This window comes from Pseudopodoces humilis, chromosome 6 (assembly GCF_049639895.1).
Source record: "Pseudopodoces humilis isolate 2021_Gansu_Grassland_sample_001 chromosome 6, ASM4963989v1, whole genome shotgun sequence".
In the NCBI taxonomy this organism is placed as follows: Eukaryota; Metazoa; Chordata; class Aves; order Passeriformes; family Paridae; genus Pseudopodoces; species Pseudopodoces humilis.
The window spans coordinates 24369565-24393190 of NC_142205.1; the positions used below are offsets into that span (position 1 = coordinate 24369565).

The window sequence follows — 23626 nt, forward strand, 5'->3', positions numbered from 1 at the left end:
ACAGGTTGCTGCCTGTATTGCCATGACGAGTCAGAACCCAGTAAAACATGAAGCAAAATTCATTATGCCAGCCTGATCTATTCATACCAGACAACAGAAGCATGTAACAAAATCAAACTTTTGCAAATATCCTGTACATGTTACTATGGAAACTTAATAGGCAGTTTAGGGTTTTTTTTGCTTTTTCTTTTCACACATTTTCATTTACTAGAAAATCAAACAATGTCATAAAATCACTTAATCATTTTGGTTGGAAAAGATCTTTAAGATCATAAAGTTAACCTTATGTTGCCAAATCCACCACTGAGCCAAGTCTTTCAGGAAGATTCAAAATCTTTTGTAAGCTGAGAGGAGGCGTGAGGTAGCATTCATTACTTATTTTCCTAAAAAAACATCATACTCAGAAACAAGCTCCACCCTCCAGTCAGGGAAAGGAGAATTAAACACTCAGAGCACAAACTCAGAAACCCTTGCCTAAGGATTTTTGGCAAATGCTTCAAATAAAAATTAACATCACCTCAAACATAATGATTTTAAAACACAAGCAAAAAGGAAGAAAAATAGATGATATGTGGTTTAAGAATGGAGGAAAATCCATGATGTGATTTTGGAAGAACATGCAGAAATTGGGCTTTTGTCTCTTCATCGTGTTGAACAACATCGTTTTCTCTAGCTGTTTTGAAAGATTTTTTAATTGGTCTCTCTGATACAGTAAATAAATAGTGACTGGTACTAAAAGGTATAGATTAAATCTAATGGAAGAGAATGTTTTAGGGTGGACGTTTCATTTTACAAGATTTAATTCCACTGATACTTTAAATGTCAGAGAAGAAAGTGAGTACACTAAGACCCAAAATGATAAATATCAGGCACGTCCATCAAAGTCCAACAGGAATGTACTTGTGACTCCACCGTGTTCTGGGTTTGGGACTAGCAGTTGATCAATTAAATCATTCTTAGCCATTTAGAAAATAAAAATGCTTTCTCTCACCTTGCCCTACTCTTGTTTTCAGCCTTCTATGTCTGCTCTGACATTTTGTCTCTAAGCAGTGTCTCACAACCCCTCCTCAGCCACCAGCTTGCTTTGCCCATGCCCATCCCAGGAGCAACAGCACCACCCCAGGCTGCCCACTGTAGAAATGTCAGAGAAGTGGGGAAGGGCAGAGCTGATGCCAACATGCAGCATCCCAAACTGCAACAAGCTTCCAAAGGAAGAAAAAGAATAATTTTAATAGTGGTAAACAAGTTCCACAGGACCAGCCATTTTGGATATTTAAATTAAAATGCCAGATCTGTTTTTGCTTTCTGTCTGTGTACACTGCTGTGATCATTTCAGATAAATATTCTGTGTCTTTTGTTGTTGACTTCTTAAGAAGTAGCATGATTGAATATGATGTTCCCTTCCCCCTCAGACAACTAATCTTGAATTTTAATGCTTCATGATTCTCTTCTCATCTTTGTAGAAAACAGTATTTTCCACAAACATTCACTTCAATACAAAATTTCACAAAGCTAAAATGACAATGAGGCAATGCTAAAATTACACACCTAAAACTGGAAAATCAAGTCCACAGGATACAGTGCAAGTAATAGAAATAGCTGACAGATATTTAATTTTTAGGATATCTTTTAAAATTCTTTTAATGAACAACTTTCAAGCTGAGTAAAATTTTCCCTTTCATTTCTTAGAAACTTTTTTAAAGATAAGAAAATTCACTACATAATGATGTAGCGATATTATTACAGATATTATTAGGTTTCAGTTTTGTAAGTTATTGCCTCTAAAAGCAGGAAGGACATCTACCTCAGTAACTTTGCTCCTATCATTAGACAGTACACTTACATAAATTCTGGTGACTTTCTGGAATAAGGCAGAAAGTTTAAACTGCAAAAAACAACAAAAAAAAAATGGACAAAAATACAGACTTCAACATTTTATTAGCTGTTATTTAATCACTTGCCTACTTTTTGTATGTGTGTCTGTCTTAAGAAATAAAAATGAATAAAGCTTTATTACTTATGCACTTCAAGGCCAGCCACAATTTACCACATGCACCATCTTCTGAGAAATCTGCTGTGTCAAAGCTCAAGTCTCCACATTAAAAAAGTGACATAACTGCTCTGCATCTGAAGGAAATAGGCATTTGCTAAACAAGCAAAAAAGCCCCTACACATAGATTTCAGTAGCAGCCACAGCCTGCATGGGAAGCTAGAGGGCCGAACACTTGACTTACATGGTGCAGGGCATCTGCCGGTACGGCAGGAAAACATTCACTTGGACATTCAACTTGAACATCCCAAGGTATCTCACTGCCCATAATCTCCCCTACAAACTTTTTAGAGAGGTGGCTGCATCTGATGAGGAAGTGTCCTTACGCATCAGCAAGGGACCTGCACAAGCTGCAGGCCAAGCGTACTGACTGTGAACAACCCAGGGCAGTTGAAATGACAGAAATTGGAGTGAAAAATGCTAATCTGGCTGCTGTTGTAGATTCCCCCAGCAGAACGTAGTGGCAGAGCTCTGCAGACTATAAAAGAAGTTTCTCACTTCTCCAGTTGCATCAGAACCTTCTCTCTAAAAAACAACTCAGTCTTTTTAGCTGGACTGAGGATTTGTATCTACAGCAGCAAACAAAAGTAGTAAATGATTCTGAGCATGCTGCAGAACTTTACTCATAAATGCAGTAAATTGAGAAAGCATAAACAGTGAAATTATGTAATTCAGTCCCTATTTTAAAAAACCTATGAATTAAAAGAAAAAGAAGGAAGCATAGCATTTTATGAAGAAAATACCAATTTCTTGTTTCTATTGTGCCACCCAAAGAACTTGCATTTATTTAGACCAGCATGTGACCATAGAAAGTAACAGTTAAGGAATGCCAACAAGGAAACCAGCTGTTTTCCATATGAGTGCCATGATAGAAATGAGAAAACAAAGACAATTAAGAAACAACCAAAGCTGATGTCTTCTAAAGGTTTTAACTTTGCTACAAATGAAATAAAATGTGATAGAGTGGACTAAATGCAAAAAAAAATCCCAGTCTTCAACTGCTGGTAGAACAATGTATTCCAGTCAGAAGAAACTGTATGAGGAAACAGATTTTTTAACTAACAGTAACAATAACACCAAAATGCACACAAAAACCCCCAAAATTGAGAAATGTAAAACAAAAACAGTATCACAGTGGAAAGCATAATGAATTAATTTATAAGCCTCTGAAGAGGAGTATGACCAACATGACCCAGCAACATGCATTCACAGCCCAGAAAGCCAACCTCATCCTGTACATCGTGATCCTCCCTCCCCCTGGAATTTCTATCAGCTGAACACAACTGGAATCACAAGTGGTAGTTAATGTTTGTTCTTTTATGTACCTTTTCTGTCTTTTTATTTTTCTAATTACCTCCTCTCAGAATTCTCAGTAAGATTTTGAAAAACCTGAAGTCAGATGGGCTTGGAGTTTTCTAAGTTGAATGGGATAATCTAATGTTTTGTGGAATGTTTTAAGTTGACTGAATGTTGTTCAAAAGCTTTTGCCAAAGTTCTCTGATTTTCTAAGTTCCCAGTAAAGGCTTTTTTTGTTGTTCTGACTTCTTGAGAGTATCTTGTTGTTTCTCCCATGCATCTAACTCAGAATACATAAAGAAAAGTAAGCCCTTTTAAGTGTCTCATCAAGTGAGGTTTTAGTGGCCTTACTGCCTGTTGGAACAAGTCCAGATCCAAGCTAATCACAAAGCTGAAGCACCTCTCCTAGAAGGATGGGCTGAGAAAGTTTGGGCTGTTCAGCCTGGAGAAGAGAAAGCTCCAGGAACCTTATAGCACCTTCTAGTATTTCAAGGGGACCTGCAGGAAAGCTGGAGAGGGACTTTCTAGAACATATGATGGGACTAGGGGGAATAGCTTTAAATTAAAAGAGGGTAGGTTTTGAGGAGAATTTTTGCACCCTGTGGATGGTGAAGCACTGGAACATGTTGCTCAGAGAAGTTGTGGATGCCCCACCCCTGGAACTGTCCAAGACCAGACTGGATGGGACTTTGAGCAACTTGGTCTAGTGAAAGTTCTCCCTGCTCATTAAGGCCACTTCCAATGCAAATCATTCTGTAATGGCAAGAGAAGAAAAGAAGATGTACATGTCCAAGTAAGGGAGAGGAGACAAAAAGCAGAAAGACAGCAGGAGTACTTAATGAGCACTTTGCAAGAGTATCTGACAAGAACAGCCATTCAAAATTGAATTTATTATTAAGATACTTCTCCGAAGTCCAGTGAGTCAGAAGGATATCTTCCAGGCAATGGTTGGAGTAATTCAAGTGCAATCTATAACACTTGAGCAAGAGGATGGTATAAAAGCTGCAATGAGAAGGGCTAGCATTCATTTGGCAAGAGTAGCAGCTCTTTTGCTCCTGTGGTGAAGTTACATTTTTAGAATCAGAAGAAGGCCAACAAAATAGTGGGAAGGGGAAGCAGCAGCACAAACCCATAAGCAGCACTAGCTAAAGAAAACACCTTGAATGTTTTCTTCATGAATGCCTCATAATCAAAACTGGACAGAGTTGGCATTCTGTTTGGGTCTGGTTTCCAGGAACACAGCCAGAGTAAGCCCAAGCAAACAATCTAGAAGAGCACAATGATTTTTTTAGGAAATGGAAGTTTTAATCAGAGGTGTTTACATTTAACAAACAAGGGTAATCCTTATGCTTACAAAATCCAATTCTTGAAGACAAACCTCCTGCTTTCAATTAAATCATGAATATGAGTAAAGACAAATCATTTGGGTGGTTTGAAGTATCCTGCCATTCATTTGTTCTTCAGATTCAATCAGAACATATGAGCAAGATAAAAATCTTCTAGTAGAGTGAACTTCCCCCAGCTTGCATGAACAATAAAAAAGTGCTGGGCATGGCTGATTAAAAAAAGAAGGGGAAAACGGCTACAGGTATCCAGTGGGCCCCCCCACCTCTGAATACTCCCAATAATTCAGTCTCGAAAACAGCATTCTCTGGAAGACCAAAACTCCTAGTACCAAGGGAAAATCCCACTTTTACCATCCACCACAAGATGAAAGAGAACCAACCACAACAGAACACAAAAACAATCAACAAGTAACATCTCCAAGTTCAAATTTCTGCGTAATACTGTCCATATAAATTTTTTCTCAAATAACTTTGTTTCATTGTTTCTACTGATGTGAAGAAGCCTAATTGGAAGGCAAGTTTCTGTTTTATGAAAATCTCTGAGGGAAGATATTTATATTCAAATTCAGAAAGAAAAAAAATCCCTGTTACAAAATGAATAGATACATCCCTTGACAATCTAACCTGGCAGTTAGAAAACTCATCTGGGAGGTGGGAAGTCTATATTCAATCATTTGTTCTCTCTGTTTTAAAGAACTGGCAACTTATACCTCCCAAATAACTGCCCTAAGACTGAGGCTCATTTTCCAGCACCAAATTCCAACTTAGAACCATTTGTTGCTCCCCTTAACTAGCAAGAAATCATCTAAGCAGTACTATCAAATATAATTTGAATTGCATTTTTATAGTAAGCCATCTGCATCTTCTGCTATGGCAGAGTTATGTAATAAATTATAGACAGGACTATCACTTTCTGTGACATGCAAAAAATGACAGCAAATAGCAGCATATTTTGAAAAAAATATTCAGTTTCTGTGAATGCTGCAGTAGAAGACAGATAAACATTTATTTGTCCTGCCTTCCTTCCAGCAATATTAATGAAATTTCAGCTATGGCAGATCCAGTAAAAAGTAAGAGAAAATGTGTTTTCCTGTATTTTAATTTGGTTTTCTCCAGCTCATTCAGGAGGGATGTATCAAAAAATAAAACTAAATAAATAAGGCAGAAGCTGCATGCAGTAAGGTCCCAGGAGACACCAAGTTAAGTTAAATTTTCTTTAAGGAAATGTATTCATGGCAGTATGTTTCCCAGCCTCAGGCAAGAGCCTTTCAGATTCTTAAATGTTTAACTCCAATGAAAAAGGTGAAAGTATTGCATCAAATTTACCTTTGTGAAGTATAAATTGGACTGAAACTTGAAACCATCTTATTTTTGAGCAAACCATACAATGAGAATACTCTTCATAAATTTTACAAAGAGAAAATGTCTTTAACAACTCTTGACTTTCTAATTTTTTGGGGTTTTTTCACATGCTTTTATACCATCTTTCTTTCAGCTTTCTTTCTCATACAGTCAATCAATCCTATGTCAGGTCTCTTCCTTTTTTTTTTTCCTACTCTTGTATTTTAATGTATTTCATTTCTCCTGATAATGACAAGTCTTTACTTTTGTCTTTAGTGCAGAATCTCTTGGTGTTTATTGTTTTGAAAACTTCTGTCTACTCTTTTCAGAGGATTAACTGGAGGTTTTCTTTCATGAAGGTTGAAAATATGAACAATAGAGACACCTGCTTGCTTTAATAACCCTCTGTTTTCAAGGATCTCATCCATAAATTTTGAACATTGTTTCCTAATTTAAAATTGAAGTCCACCTACAAACTTCCAGCTTTTAGCCTTCACCTATTGTTGCCACATTTACTCTTTCAGAGTCCGTTTGTTTCTAATCATGGTTTCCCCTCAATCCTCATCCCAATGACCTTTTAGTTAAAATATCTCAAGTCAGCAAACTTTCAGTCTTTCAACTAACACGCAATCCAGGATTGCATCCCAGCTCATAGGCGGAATTACAAGCCCCGGCCGCACTCCAGCACTAAAACAACAATGTCTAGGTGCACCCCAGCACCTCTCAGCTCTCCACCACCACCCCTCCAGCACTCGGTTTTCTTGGAAAGAGAAGGAAGCTGTGTTTTCTCTCACTGACTTCTCAGTATAGACAACATATGGCTCAAAACTGTGAGGCAATCTGCTCAGAGTCTGGCTGCACTCTCAGCTCTAACTCAATAAAGCTTTTCACTTGAAGTTTCTATGAATGCAATTCCTTGGGGACAGCATTGAAAGCCCCAGTTCATCTCACATCCAGCCAATGCAAGCCTGCTTCGATCAGCTCAAATAGATTTCCATTTGTACAAAGAAAAAGGAGGGGGAAATTTTGCATTTTTCTTTGCCTATCCATATGTAGCTCATCAAAATCCAGTTTCCCACCTGCAATTCTTTAAACAATCTATGTAGAAGGAAATATGAAACAGAAGGATTTCTTCCCCCCTGGATAAATTAAAATCAATTCCCCTGTCATGCACTAGTGCTAAGGCACTGCCATCTAGTGTGGAAAATCGATATAACAAAGAAAGAGGAAAAATAGAAAGGGAAAAAAAAAAAAAAAAAAAAAAGATAAAGTGCATTTGCAAAAAGGCAGATGAAATTCTATTGACTTCCATCAATTTTGAATACTCACTCATGATATTCATAACATTCATCATTCCACTTTATGGTAAAGCACAGAAACCCTCCCTTTTAAGGAAAATCCCCCACCTGGTAGGCTGCAGAGGATTCCATTAGATGGTACTGCATCATGTTAGACAAACTCAGCAGAGCCCTTAGTCCCAGTAGCCTCATTTGGTGTAACTCTGTGAAACTAAAATTCTACAGTATTTAATGGTAGGAATCTCTTGGTAAAAAACAGCTTTTTCTTAATTGCCACATATTTTACTGCAAATTTAGTTTCAAGACTTGATTCTCTAAATCATGTTATATGGAAAGCATTGCAACATAGCAATCTGCAAGACCAGAAATTAGAAATTTTGGGGTTTTGCCACTTTGTGCACTAGCTGAAGATTTTCTCTTGCCTTCCAAACATTCCTGTCCATGCAGCCCCAGTTTCCTTTGTTTTATGTCCTGTGAAATTACCTACAGTTATTCAATGAACATGAAAAGGATTTGACCTGTTTCGCTTGGACCAGCTTTGTACAGATGAAGTTAAATACACATGACATGAGCCAATGGAGCATAGATAGGATAAATTTACAAAAGTTGCAGAGCCTTCATAAAGACCAGTGATTGTAAGCACCTTTATATTATCTAGTATTTCTACAACTTTTGTAATCTCTGTATTACTGCTGTTATGATCAAGAATTTTAAACACTTGAGTAACACTGTTGCCGACTTCTTTCCAGAACTGTAGCAAGACAGTTTTATGTTTGGCTGGTAGATATTCTGTATCATCCCGAACAAAGCCCTCTTTAGAACACAAGCTGCATCAATGACTGAAAATTCACACAACACAAGCCAAAGTGTTTTAAACACCATGTCACTTAAGTTTTCATTTATATTTAATGTGGACATAGAGGGACAGACTAGCTGACACCATCAAGACATCCAGATGTTCTCTAAGTGGATCTCAGTGAGCTCATAACAAGGATATCTGTACCAATCTGCCCAATCCCTCCATCGCAATAAACAGTGATGGAAATACACTATATGCCCCACCTAGGAGAATAACTTTTGAGAAGAAAACATATTACTAGGCATAACTGACAAAATTTCATTATTATTGAGTGCTTTGACAACCTACAACTGACACAAGGACTTACATAAGATCTTTTCATTATGCTGCTTCTCTGTGACCATGTATCTATATTTATAGATATATATAAGGTGTCAGTCAAAGTAAGCAATATTTCTGTTTTAGTTTGTTGTCATAAAGGAATTTTTAACACCACAAAGAACCTTCAGCTACATCACTTCGGCAGTCTTTTCAGTAAAGTGGGAAAAGCAAGAGGAATAGCCAACATTTTTATTATATATATAATCCTAGCTACTAGTGCCTCATGTTCTACTCTTACATTAAAATTTCAAGAAGGAAAAAATTTAAACTTCTGAAATATCCTCATAATTAACTACCTTGTATTTATGCTATGCATCCAGTCTGCAGTGTATTGCTAACTAGTAACTCCATATTGTTCATATTTCCTTTACTATTATTTTTTTAATAGTAAAAAAGACTACCAAAATAATCTTCTTCAGCATTTTTGCAGTTGCTACAATAATTGACTCAAGCTATGCTAGGAGAAAAATACAGAGGCTGAAAAACAGCAGCAAAAAATATGTCACAATAAAGAAACTCAACACTGATTAAAACCATCAAAATGGAGAGAAATCCAAGGCAGGCTGTCACCTTTGTTGTGAATTCATGTTGTAAATATTGGCTTTTCACAATTATTCTGATAAATATATATTATATGCTTTCACTATATTCTTTTCTCTCTTAGCAAGTTATAGGCTTAGATAGGAATTCTGAATGGTAAGGATGTGTTTCATCCGGACAAGGCAAGACAATGGGAGGATCAAGCTGTGGAAAACAGGCTGTTATCAGCAGCAGGAAATGGAGAGCAAACTGTTATCAAAAAGCCGGTACCAGGACGTGGGCAGGGGGGAAAGATAAGCTCAGCTGCCCTCAGAAGAAGGATGAGGGGCCCAGACCCTTATCAACAACTGACCATCTGCAGAAAAAAGGAAACCAGACTCCAAAAGAATGCTGACCAGCTAGAATAATGATGACCAGCAAAAAAATATATGCTGACCAGCAGAAAATGAGACTGTGAAGAGCATGATCCAAGAAGGCAGAACCAGGGAGGGGATATGCTTGAATATGCATTAACCCCTCACAGCAGGAGGGGATAAAAAGGGTATTCCTGAGATACCAGGTGTGTTCCTGGCAAGGCGCCAGGGCACCCGGCCGTTTTAACCCTTTGCTTTATTTCTTTTGTCTCCTAATTGTCTTTTATTTATATTAAATTCTTTTTATAATTTATTAAGTGAATCTCGTTTTTAAGACCTTTATGAGAGATAGCACCAGAATCTCTCCAAAAAATGACAATAAAAATGGTTAAAGTTTTAAACACTGGTGATTTTCTAAAATCGTGAGAGTTCTTTCTTTAAGCAACATGTGATCAACAACCACAGTGCTATCCAAAATGCAGTTTGATTACTTTTTCAGATACTTTCTTAGCTGTGGCCTATTTAACATTCTATGGTTTTGAGTTTGGGGCAGAAAGTCCTGTAAGAAACTTTACCCTGAAGCTATAGTTTCCGTTCTGATAGGACACACTGATAAGTAAAAAGACAACATAAAGCTAAATCTTTGAAGTTTTTGACTTTGAGAACAATCAGAATTTATGGCTTTCTAGCATCTACTTAATTTACCTGCAGCAGTTCATTTCTCTCTTTCTGAGAAGTGTTTGCAAATAGCCAATGTCAAGGTAAATCACATCAGAGAAGAGAACCACAAGATGACTTAGGAGATCAAGATGACTTAGGAGAAGCTCAACATCCTGCTCAAAAGCACAGTCAGTTATTAGGTTGGATCAGGTTAGCAGGGCTTGATTCAGACAAGTCCTGAAAGCCTCAAAGGATGCACAACATGCACAGCATCACTGCACAGACTGTTCCAACACCTCCTTAATGCAGGAAATGTTTTGCCTTTCATCAAGGAACTTTTAAGTCTATTAAGAAGCTTGAAGGCTGAGTGTTATGTGCCTACCACATGTAACATTTAACACTCGTAATTTCCTGATCCACAGTCTAAAACCATACACCTTTTTGAACAGAAATTATGGCAACATGCTCTGGACCAGCAGTAATTGTCTAGTAATTTGCAATAGCCTTGCTGTATGACTGCTTGATAAGAAAGTAAATAGCTTTTACCAGCATTGCTTTCACTGTGACTTAATTGGGCAAATTAATGAATGAGAGCTAACCACTGCTAGAAATCAAGGTGAAATTCAATAAAATATCAGTTTCTGGATTGCTGAACCTACGCTATAACCACAGGGTAAGGAAGGAAAGAAGTAAGTGCAGTTTATTGCCAGTCACAGAGGTGATAAGAAAAACTAAATTTTCCAAACCAACAGTCTAAATTCAAATTTGTCTAGCCCTACTGCTTGCCCGGTACTCAAAGTGCAGATAGAGATTTTCACTGAACTTGACTGGATTTTCTGAAAATACATTCAAGATTGGAAGTATTGATTTGGAGGTCAATTTTAGTCTCCTATTATTATCAAATGTGATTCATTACACATGGTTCATTCAAAAGGTTAGCTATTTTTGCGACTAATCTCACTATGATGACAGAGGACAATCCTGATTGCAAAACCATGTATTAAAATATTTTAAAAAACCAAAAGATATCTTCTCAATGTTCAGGATATTTTTACTGTGTTCAGAATGTGCAGCTAAGCAACCGCTCCAGGTTCCTTTGTACCTTTATGCATCATGTGTGACAATACAAAAAGTCTTGCATACATCATTAATATTAATTATAAATAAAACAATTTGCCATAGTCCAAAAAGCAAATATTTTTTTCCTTTTTTTTTTATTTCAGATTACTTATTGTTTATAACAACTGCTTTCTCCCTCCATAATTTGCAAGCAAATAAAGAATATTTAGCTTAACTATATTAAGTTTGAGGTTACTATTGAATTTAAGCTGCTTCAGCAGCATGGCTGCAGGAGCACAGTGTGTCATACCACTGCAAAAATATTAATTAAATGCAACTCTGGTCTTACTGGTGCCTTTTACCAAGAACCCTTTGGTTCTCCTGCATAAAAATAACCCACTAATAAGGATTGCTCATGTATTTTGTGCTACAACAAGTTTTCAAATTGTGGAATGCCCCACCCCGGACTCATTGCTCAGGCACTGAAGCAGACCTGTGATTATGGTGCCTAGCCAGAGGTCCTTGGATGATGCAGCTCTTGGCTTATTTGCTGGTGTACACTGAGGGAAGACATGGCCCCTGTGAATACAGCATATATTTATATATATTTATATCTTTTTATATCTATATACACCTCCAGGGCTGTACTAGCCCTGAAAGGCCCACTGGGTTTCCCCACCCTGCCCAGGACCCATTCCAGCTGTCCCCCCTCAGGATGGCAGACCCCAAGGCAGCAGCACACTCTCCAGCTCCCCTCTCCATTCCCCATGGCCTTACACCCACCTTGCCAAGTCCACCCAAAACTCACACATGTGCATTTGGCAAGGGTGACCAATGTTCAGCCTTGCTCCTAAGCCCACATCCGACCCCTCACATCAGAAAAGCAAAAGCATCTCCTGAAGATGGAGACTTGCACAGCCCATGCAGCCTTTATTGATGGCATCCCTGGAAATGGGATTTAGGAAGGAAGCACTGCCAGGAGACAGTCGCTGGGGAACTGATTAGACAGAGCATTTAACCTAATCTCCTCTGCCACGAGCACATTCTGCTTCCTGTAATCAAATGTGATCACAGATGCAATTATTTAGGGGCATAATTCCACCAATTTAGACACCAAACTACTTCAGCTACAGGTGGAAAAAATAAATACTGAAAGTAGAGAAATAAAAATGTGAGCATTGTTATAACTGGTGGCTGAACGATTAGACAGCTATAAACTTTGCAGGTTATGAGGTAAAACTTCAAAAATTCCAATAATCTTCAAGTATCTAAATAACAAACAGTTCTGAAAAATTTGTCCCTTCTATCCTAAATAATTACAGGGTTATTTTGAAGCCAAAGGATGTCATTATCTGCTACTCCATATGTTCTGGGGGGAACAAAACCACACAGACTGTGTCACTCTCTGTCTACAAGATTTAGAGAGGTCATATTCATTTCCTGTATCCCCAGAAACAAACTTATGTTTGTGTGAAGATGAGAAATTTATGTTTGCAAGCTATGACAACATTAAGATAGGTAAACAATCACAGCTTTCTGAGGGATTGGTAACATTGAAAATTGAAGTCTATGGGTCCTAGGCAAGTAAAAATTCCAAGCAGGATTGCTAATGACAGTGGTCTTAGCTCCATTCCTTAAAGAGTTTTGTTTTACTCTCTAAATATGATAAGGCTTAACTACAAATACAGATTCTGAAAATTCCTTCCCCAAAGAAGGGGTACATCAAATGGATAAGTCATGCAGAAAGGCAGATGTGGGATGAGATGCCAAAATTTTGAAATTAGAAGAGGACAGAAACAACCTTGCTTGAACAACAGTCCCATTCTATCTTGCATCTTAAATAGCTAAATTATTTTGTTCTTTCTTTTTTTTTTCCTGAAGTCCATGTAGCTTCAGCAATATTGATCACATTTGTATAAAGCTGTATAATGGTATTTTTAGGATAGAATAAGTGATATTTATATTGCCAAACACTGGAAAGAGACAAAAATAGATGGAAAGGCAAGAGCAGCCATGCCTTTATTTTGTTTCAGAACTGCTCAAAAGCCACAGTAGGCATTAATAACAGAAATAGTAACAGCTGTCTGAAAAGAACAATACTGAGGAGTGACTGCCTATAAAGGGGTGACTGTGAGAAGAAAGGGAAAGAAAATGTGTTTACTAAGCCAAACTAGCAAAAAGTGTTGTTTAGTTTTAATCTTTCTGCACTGTATTATCTACCCATTACACTGATTAAATTGTTGGCACTCAGTTTTACTGGTTTATCTGCCTTCCAGCCCTTCTGTAGCTGATTTTCATATTATTTTGTATTCATGAGTTTCAATGAGAATTGAAAAAAAGAGAAAACTTGGATTAAGAACCAGAGTGTTAGAGAATACTTTTGTCCACAGAATGGACATTTGTCATTACTCTCCAAGTTTTGCAGGTGTGGTGATTTTAATCATGATTTGAGTAACAAAAGAGGGAGAATCTCAATTAAACTGTTAGTAAGAGGTTATGAAAGTAATCCTTTCATAGAAAAATTATTTATATGCTCATGAATATATGCAATACTGGGACTTTTTTGCTCCTATCATTAAATAAAGCATTTCACAGATCCCTGTGACTTATATAAAATATTCACTGAAACAAAGCTTTTGGAATGATAGGACACTTAATAATTTCTGTGGAAATTATTAAACACCTACATAGTTATAATCCTTGAAAGAACCTCTCATTCAATAAAATTTAGAACAATTTCTACTCATTTAAGTTGCAGGAGAATGTTTACAACAAAATTTGATGAGTCCCTGAGGACTAGCACTTCTCTCTTTGGGAATATTTGTTAATACTACTAAAGGGTAAAACCCAGCAAAGGTGAAAGAGAAAAGACACAAATGCATCTGAAGGTTAGTGTTGTCTGATTATACAAGAAATAAAATATACTGACTTAGTTTCTGAATAGTATCTTTCTGCTAATACAAAGAGAACATCTCTATAAGCATTAAATACAATACAACTGAATGTATGCTAAGCAAAGACTTGGAATATTTACTTTCAATTATAAAAGTCAATGATGATGTTGATTTCTCCCCCCAGTTTCTCAACCCACACCTTCTACCCCTCAAGAGGTGTGTAGAATTCCACTAGCTGCCATGAGTAGTTGCACTTGTAACCGAATTGTTGTCTCTGGATCGAGTTAGTCACAGCATTTTATTTTAAAGTGTTGTACCATTCCCTTCAAAAGGAAGTACTATTATTTCTTATTCTATAAGCTACTCTAGTTTGCTTTATTTGCTGCGTGCATGTCATAGGGACAGAAAACAGGTCAGGTGGAGGGTACGTGCCTGGAGCAGTACAAAGCCAAGCCAGAGGCAGTGGCGGGCCCCAGAGGCAGCAGCCCCTGTCTCTGCACCTCTTGCTCAGAGCCTCTGCCACAGGGTTCAGGCGTGTGGGGAACAATGAGACAGGCCATGACTGCATTTTGACCCAGCTACTCTCAGCTGCAAGATACTGATGAGGGAATCATTGCACCAGCAATGCAGACTCAGAGCAGTCCTCATGCAGACCCGACAGCACAAAGAATGGGCAAACGTGCTGTTCCCTATCTCTGACGGCAAATCCCTTCTTTTGAGTAGCCCTGGGGAAGACAAGATACAAGTAATTTCACAAAGAAATAGTATTTGCATAAAAGTTTTTAAAGCATTGTATTCATCTTTTTGCTAGAATCATGAAGCCCATCAACACCACCATGATTTTTACTGCTGAAGTCCCCAAAATATTTAGAGCTGTGATGATATGAAGGGAGCTGCACCTTACAGCAAGATGCACCCTTTAGTTTGTCTTCTGAAGCCATGCTGTCAAAAAGTAACAAACGTGGTAAATCTATTTATCACAATCTCATAAAATGCAAGCAAAATGGAATGGCATTGGTTTCTAAAGTTGCCATAAAAATTACAAATCATCACTTCTTAACTTCTGACAGGATTTTGTGTACTAAAAACAGTTACGAATCCAAATAACGACCCGTGTAGTTTGAATTTTCACCTTCATGTGAGGAATTAGCATAAGGCTATTTGTTGCTTCAGTCTCAGTGAAGCTGCAATTTTGAATGGAACTTGATTCTGAGTTTCACACACTGTTGGTCCTTATAAATATGATTAGTTCCATTTAGGTCAAAGAAAAAAAAACAAAAGGAATTAATTCACTGAATATTCTTGAATTTATATGAGGTAAAAGCTAAATGGCTTAAAAATAAAAATAATACAAAACATTTAAATGGAAGTTCTTCACCTCTGCTGAGAATGATATTTTACACATAAGACTTTTTTCTCCTAACGTTTATTCAATATATGAATTTTAAGTAGAGTATAAATTACTTCTTCTGAAAAAGAACATGCAGTTTGATCAAGCTGGAGTGAACAACCTCCCCAGGAATTCCATCATGAAGCATTCGATTTTCTAAAGCAAAATGAAATTTGCCTAGTAATTTTTTTAGAGGATTTTTCACTGGACTTCCAGTGGCTGGGTTTATAAAAGAGCTATGATTTGAATGGCATTATTACTCCACATGCTTTAGGAAATAAAGGTCTTGTAAGGAGAAGTGAAACAAAATCATCCTTGGATATAAAAATCACATTGGTTTGTTAGGTTAGGATCTTAGCTGGTATAGTGCCTCCAACTTTTTTCAATCATAGTCAAATAACCACCAACCAAATAAGCAGTCTGTAGTGTGAAAAGCCCTGCAAACACAACCCTGGGCAGCTTAACTCTGTAACAGCCTTCTTACATAACTCTAGCAGTAAAGTACTCCAAAACGGGAGATGGAAAATCAGAAATAAAATCTGGGAGTGAATGCAGAGTGGGGCTGTGCCGTTCTCCTGTCCCACACGCGAGTGACACCCAGGACCCGACGAGTTGCTGAGACAATCGGTGCAGGGCAGTGCTGAGCTTGCTGCAAGATCCGCTAAGCACCACATCAGTCTCGAGCTGCTCCGGTCCCCAGCAGGGTGAGATGGACACACACCACCCTGTGCACTTTCCTTCTTGACCCATCTGGGTATTCTGAGCTCAGCCTTACACTGGTAACACACCAGAACTCCTGGCTGCTTGGATCAGGCCATGCTGGCATGCAGCTGGACCACAAAGAGGACCTTTCCTTTTCACCCCCAAGAGACCTGCCTGAGCAGTTTTTAATTTCTGGAGACCTGTGTTTAAATGTGGAACTGTGTCAAGAAAGGGATAAAGTGACAATCAGTGAACACCCTCTTGGTGCAAATCTCAGTGAATTTCTGTTTACCACACAAATTCTCACCGCAGTGTAACAAATGTGGTACTTGCAGCAAAGGAGACCAGCCATAGTGAAATTCCAGCCATATCATACTGCAAAAGCAAACCTTGCAAAACACATTCTATTAGCAGTAATGTTTTAATTTTAAATCATCTGCCTGGAACAATATTAAAAGGAAAGCTTTTGTATGCATAACTTCTGTGCTTGAACAGTAGATAACTAGAATTTCATGTTGACACTAAAGAAAAAATAAAATATGATTTGCTCATCTTACTGTGGAAAAATAAACATTTCCCTGCAACTACTGTCATAAATCCTTGAAAATCTATGAAATGATCTGACACCAAGAAGTGGTTCTCCTGCAAAATATTACAGATCCAGGAAAGTCAGCTTTTCTAACACTGTCACTTTTTTCCCCAAGTATTCCACAAGAAATACCAGTGTGGGATAACACAAAACCAGTGTGTTTCCATTTCCTGATGTCAAAAATAACAGCTGCTTCCATCAACTCTTGCTTATTCTTTATCTAGCATTGATCCTGGTATATAATTTCCGGGATAGTTGATTTTCTTATCTCTAGTTAATCTCCAATTCTATTTTTAAAATATCACACAACACTTTCAACACTCAGCTTTAAATATTAAAAAGGCTCCACAATACTTAAAAATATGATTTTATTGTAGTAAGACCAGAAACTGGAGACAATTGATAAAATGGAAGCACAAATCATTGTATTGATTTATGCATATTTTGATTGAAGTGTAAAAAAAATCAAGAGGTTCCTGGCACAGTTTTTCACTGCAGCAGTGTCTTAATATCAGCTTTAGAGGACTGCAGGTTATTTTCTTTTTTTATTAAAAAGTCAAATCTGTTCAAACTTCTTTTTAATCTCATATTTTAAAATAATTCTGAGATGAAGTCTATTGATTGAAATGATGACTAACATCAGAATACCAATTTCAGATATGGAATAATATAGATTATCACACGTTATATCAAGTGGCAGCATAAGAGTAATATTCTTATAGTATTAATTATTACTGCACACTTTGATTCATCCCTTTGCATTCAGGAACATGCATTTTGGAAGAATGACAAGATAAGGAGCAGTCTATTGTTTATTTAACTTTAGGCTGTATTAAGAGTTGAGCTGAAATCCTAAAACAGAACATCCCAAAATTTTGTATCAGTTTTCCAAAGTCAAAGGACTGCCTATAAAACCTCTCTTTAAAGGGCTTTGCTCAATAGTTCTGTCAGAAACATTTTGAGTTCTTGAAACTGTTAGAAATCTGAAGCTTTTCTACACTGTGCTTGTGATACTGATTTATTCCTTCACATCATCCACCCCACCAAAAATTTGTATTCTAATCTTTCAGGCTCTGGTTCAGGTTCAAAGTAAATTGTCCAAATTTATCTCCATGTGTCACAGAGACGTAATACCCTTCTTTTTTTTTTTTTTTTTTTTTTCTTCTTCCCCTTTTTTCTCCTCAATGTCTTACATATATTTTTTCCAGATTAAAAAAAAATAGCACAGATACACTCCACATATTATAAACTCCACCAAAGATGCAGGGATGGATGGAGAACAGCTTGACATGGTCACAGTAACCACTTGCAGGATGGTTCTCACACCACTCTGCCCTCAAAAGAGCAGTTTAGGGTTATCTGCCAGCCCACCAACCCCTCACTATCCCAGTAGAATGCTGAAGTGGATTTGGCACTTAGAGAGCAACTAACATCTCAAAGTATTTTACATGCAACGACACAATCTATGTTGGTTAGGTTTTGTTGTTGTTGTTGGGTGGGTTTTGGGAGGGGTTTCTGGTATAATTTTGTTTGAGTTTGGGTTTCTTTTTTTCTAAATACTGTATTGCCTCCTAAAAATTCATTGTTTCTAACTGCTTATTCCCCATCTGATTCCAAAATTATTATAACTTGTTTATGACAATTTCCATGGCATCCAGTGTAATCTCAGAGTGCTGTGACTTCAAGTGGAAAATAAGCACCATAAATCCATGCTAATGTCACCTGTTACCAAACAAAAACAAGAGAAAAGGAAAACAGAAGCTGTCGTATGTGAAACAGGAGTGTCAACATAGAAAGCATGTCGAAGTTTCCAGGAAATATTACTGTATTCTTCTTATAATAAAGATGTCAGTTCAGCACAGTAAGCTTTCAGCTGAGCACATACTCTCAACACCCCTAAGTCACATTGCATAGCAGATGTTAAAAGTAAAATCCATTAGGACTAATTAGATTTTACAGAAGAAAAAAAACTAGTAATAGCATGCATAGGCAATCTTGCACAGGCAACAGTACTGAGAGATACCATGAACCACAAAAAAAAAATCAAAAAAAAACTCCCTCAAAAACATTAAACATGTCAATTTCACCCTTTTCTCACAAAGATGTCAGCTAACAGAAAACATATTACAGTGCTTGCAGCCACAGGAAGAAGCAAGGTCTCCTGTCTCCAGTTTGAAGCAACTTTTGTGAAGGCCATAACCTATTGCACATCAACAGGTAATTAATTAATCTGTCATCCTCTATGGCAGTGTGAACTAAGCAGTAGAAGAGTTCAAGCATCCTTCCCAAACTGTATATGCATTTCATGTTACACTAACCTGACCTAAGTTATCCTCATGTGTATTAATGTGAGAGTGCTAATAGAATGGGGCAAAAAAAAAAAAAAGCTTGTGGTACTCTCCAATAGAGCCTTCTCACTACCACACAGAAATTTAGTCCTTTGACTATTAAGAGACAGAAACAGGATTTGTAATGGACATGTGGAACAGATCTATGAGCACTTTCCAGAACAGAGCCACCAATGCAAGGGACAGGCTAAATTCTGGCCATGTACTGTGTAGACAAATGAATCTGTCATTGAATACATGATAGCTCAAACACCACTAGGGGCAAAGAACTTAGTTTGTTTTTTTTAATAGGATTGATACATAATAAGAAGGAAATCTGGTTTTGTATTTGTCATGACACATTGCCAAAGGCTGAAGTATTATTTCCTGGTAAGAAGCGTCAAACAACCTCCGATTCTTCAATAAGAATTAGTCTGCAACTACTCATTGATCCCTAGATATTAGGCAGTTCATAACTGAGTTAAATATATATGCAGTATCCCAGGTGAATTTGATCTTCCAGAATGTTTAAGAATACAAAGTAATTTCCATTTTTCTTAGAAAAGTGATAGATGAACATTTCAACTCAAAAAACTTAACAAAGTTTGAGAGATCTAGAAACGGACCTGAAATGTTTCACAAACCACAGATTAAACCTTTGTCTTTCTTTATTAGCTCTTGGGCAGAAACTCATTCAGCCACTTATGACCTCAGAAAATGGACAGAATGAATGCATCCTCATGTATGTTTCCAACCACTTTGCTATCTACCATTACTAGGGAACAGAATTGTCCACAGTCCTCAGGAGAAATGGTGAAAAAGAAGTTTATGTGACTGCTATGGACTCATAGACCAACAAATAGTACAGTTGCTGTTGGTTGCAGATGCTCATGCTGTGAATAACAAATGCAAATGCAGGTACAGCTTTTTCCAGTGGAATATAAAACTAGGTTTCTTCTTCACTAGCTCCAAATTAAGTCTCAGTTTTGGCACCGTCCAAAACTGGAATAGGCTCCCTAAAGTCTTTCATCTTGATATTTTTGCCTGTAAGACACAGTCCAGGGTTGGACATGAGAGCTCTTGAAATCAGCAACTTCCCACCTAAAACTGGTTCCTTTTTGGGGTTCATGGGGACATTTGGTAAGGAATAAACTGAAAAGCAACTGCTCTTCTCCTTGGGTAATAAGCTCTGCTCATGAGCAAGGAAGGAACACGGTCCTGGCTAATGCTGTCGGGGAGTTTACAGCCAGTAGTTCTCTTCTCACTCTTAGTGCAGAGCACAAGGCTTCCAAGGTTCACTCTCCCTTTGCTGGATTCTTGTGCAGCTGTCAGGCAAGGTAGCAGCACATATACAATCAATCCAAAGCTTATTATAATTATTATTATTATAATAAAGTGCTGTTTTATCAACAGTCTCCATCAATTGGACATCAAGTCAGACAAAAAAATAAGACAACAAAAAAGCTAAAGTATTTACTTCAGGTACTGTTTCACATGTTTCTCTTCCCATTTTGGCGATTTTCTTAAGTGTTGTTTTCATCTTGCTATATTTCAGAGAAATGTATCTGATCATAAAACAAGGTATAAAGTCATTATACAAAAAAGTTTCTAAATGTATAGCAAGCAACCAAAATTAAAATATGCTTGACATCTTGTCAGCCTATTTTTATCTCAGCCATTTTTTATATTCAGAAGTAAAACAAAACAAAACCCCCACACAAAAAAATTAAGTAAAACCATAAATCTTCACTTAACTGTATCAGTTTAAGTAATTAACTATTTCACTTTTCACAACATCAGAAGCTTGAAGACTAAAAACCAAAACAAAAATCACAACATACAACATCCAGTTCATCTCTGGCATTATTCCAAATAAACAAGTATTACACTGCTGATTAATTTAGAACACTGATGTGAATTAGAGGACTGTTCTATATAGCAACCTCAACATAACATACACACAAAAAAAACCCCAAAACATTATGACCATCGCATATATGCAACTACAAATTTATTTCTAAGCAAACAGTACATACTGTCTCAAGAAGGAAATTTTGCTATTGAGAAAATAATTATGTCAAATTTTCTGAGGAAGAAGGTTTAATAATCATGTAAAATACTTGATAGAATTCCACCCAGGACAATGTGAAGCTCCTCTAGAGCTCAGTTTTCACATATCCTACTGAAATATGACCAGTGATAAGTTATGCAATGAATCTTCAAAAACTGTTTTAATCCAGTTTCAAAGACTGATCTGAGTACTCAAGTGCACTCGGCAAATGGAAGTCACCATCTATACAATATAGAGCAATATAAACTAATTAATTTCTCCTCCCAGTAGAAAACCATTCACATTTCCCTCCTCTATTAAATACTTTGCCTAGTCCAGGATAGCAGGGCAAACAAGCTGCTTCTGTTCAGCTGCCTTACGAGTGAAGTTAGTTAGAGGCTGCATCTCCCACCTCACAATTGCTCTGCCAGTTCATCCCTTCTTTGCTCAGAGAGCATGAAACCCCACAGAGGCAGGAGACGAAAGAAGTGAATGCAGAGCACACCTCTCTTCCACCGGCTCACTCGACTCTCAAACACATCTGTAATGTTTAAGGCTTCCTCTGCCTTTCAAAGACAAATCTCTGCCAGGGGATGGTGTTCTCGATCCAGCTGCGGTTTCATGACCCTAACCCGCTGTTCAGCCAGTGCCCTACATAGCACTACATACTTTGCCAGATTGAAACTCATTCGTCATCGCTCGGTTTTCCTATCTGCGAGTGACCCGAAACCTTTAAGGCTACCCACAGCCAACCAGCGAAGTTGCTTAGGAGCTGTGTAATGGCTATGGAGTGGTTTAATTTCTCTTTTCCAATTTTCGTCCACCTTGGAGCCAGACTCTTTCTTGCTCCTTGGGAAGTTGGTTGTGCCCTCGCTGTCCCTTCCCTCACGGGGACCGTGCCCAGGCGCAGTGCGCTCACTTGAAGGAAACGCAGCGATAAAATATTAAAACCCTTCCTTGCTCGGGGATGTCTGCGTCGCCTCGCTGGCGGTGAGCACCGCTACCCTCCGCGCCGGAGCCGTGCCCGCCCGCACCGCGCACCGCGCCCGCCCAGCGGGACAAGGACACCACCACCCCCACCCCCGAAGGCCGTAGCCCCCCGATCCGTAACCACTGACCCTTCCCCTGGGACACCCCGACACGTGGGGGCTACATCTCCCCTCGGCACGGAAAGGCGGGATCAGCCCAGGCTGCCCCAGGGAGTGTGTGCAGGGAAACGCTCCCACGCCGCGCTCCGGACGGGGCATTTCAGGCGGTCCCGTCCCGCCTCCACAACGCACAAAATGAAATTTGAACCATGGCGGTGACAGAGCAGAGTGAGGGGAAACGGGGCAGCCCCCATTTCTCTCCAGCTACATGTTGCTTTGGGACAGCCAAGGGCTCTGGAGGTGCAGCTGTACTTCAGGCGCACACCGCCAGGCACCCGCCGGAACGAGGGCGAAGGGCACGACACCGGGGCGCGGGCAGCACTTACTGAAGAAGATGTACTCTGTGTAGCTGCTCCAGATCTTGTCGTCCCTGTACTGGTTGATGAAGGCGGCGGTGCCGGTGGAGTTGCAAGCCACCATGTGGAAGCCCGCCTCGGAGAGCCGGTCAAAGGCTTGCTCCAGGTAGGTGAATTTGAGGTAGAAGCGGGAGGTGTACTTCTCGGGGGGCCGGTCGGGGTCACGGCTCTCGTTGAGGGTGTCTCCGAAGACCTCCTTAGCCAGGGCGATCCTGCCGCACACCATGATGCGGGCGACGCGGCGGAACTTGGCGTCCGCCTGGTTGTCCCGCACCGTGGTGTAGGAGCCGCGGTAGCCCACGGTGAGGAAACCCGAGCGCTTGTCCAGCGCCGCCCGCTGAAGCCGGTCGCTGCTGCCCTGCGAGTTGCTATCCTCCAGGTCGCTCTGGCAGCCCTCGTCGTTGAGCGAGCTCTGCTTGGTGACCTTGGGCGACAGCAGCTTCACCAGGTCGCCCAGCTGGAAGTATTCGGCCTCCCGCAGGAGCCGTTCCTTCTCGGGGAAGTGCTCGGGCAGCGCCAGCTGCTTGTCCCGCAGGTAATCCAGCACATACCTGAAGAGGAAGCCGTCGCGGTCGATGAAGAAGCGCGCCCGGCTGTCCCTGGGCAGCTGGCGGGCCGCCGCCGGGCCGCCCCGGCACGGGGAGAACATGGTGGCCAGCGTGCTGTCCGGGACGCTGAGCAGCGTGGAGTGCCTCGTCACGTACACCTGGCCCCCCACGTTCAGCTCCACCACCTCGGGGAACGGCGAGCCCGACGGCCCCGATACCATGTCGCTGATGGGCAGGATGCTGCCGCCCGCCTCCTTCAAAGCCATGGCTGCGAGCGGGCGGCCGCGAAGGAGGGTCTCCCTCCTAAAAAAGCCGGCCTCCCTCCACCCCTCCTTCCCTCCCCTCCCCTCCCCTCCACCCACACCTCCCTTCCTCCTCCTCCTCCTCCTCCTCCTCCTCCTCCTCCTCCTTCTTCTCCTCCTTCCCCCCCGCCCGGCGCGCCCGGAAGCGCCTGGACGGAGCCGCTGCTCCGCCGCCCTCCGGCGCGGCAGGGCCCCGG

General features: G+C 39.6%; 1 protein-coding gene across 1 annotated transcript in view; it reads right to left on the reverse strand.

The window, feature by feature from the left end:
- Window positions 1-23393, reverse strand: part of KCTD8 (potassium channel tetramerization domain containing 8) — a 90906-nt gene extending 67513 nt beyond the window's left edge. Inside the window, exon 1 of the mRNA XM_005517744.2 lies at window positions 22550-23393. Within this exon, the coding sequence (XP_005517801.1) occupies window positions 22550-23393 (844 nt within the window). The remainder of the gene's footprint in view (window positions 1-22549) is intronic.
- Between the last annotated feature and the right edge of the window lie 233 nt (window positions 23394-23626).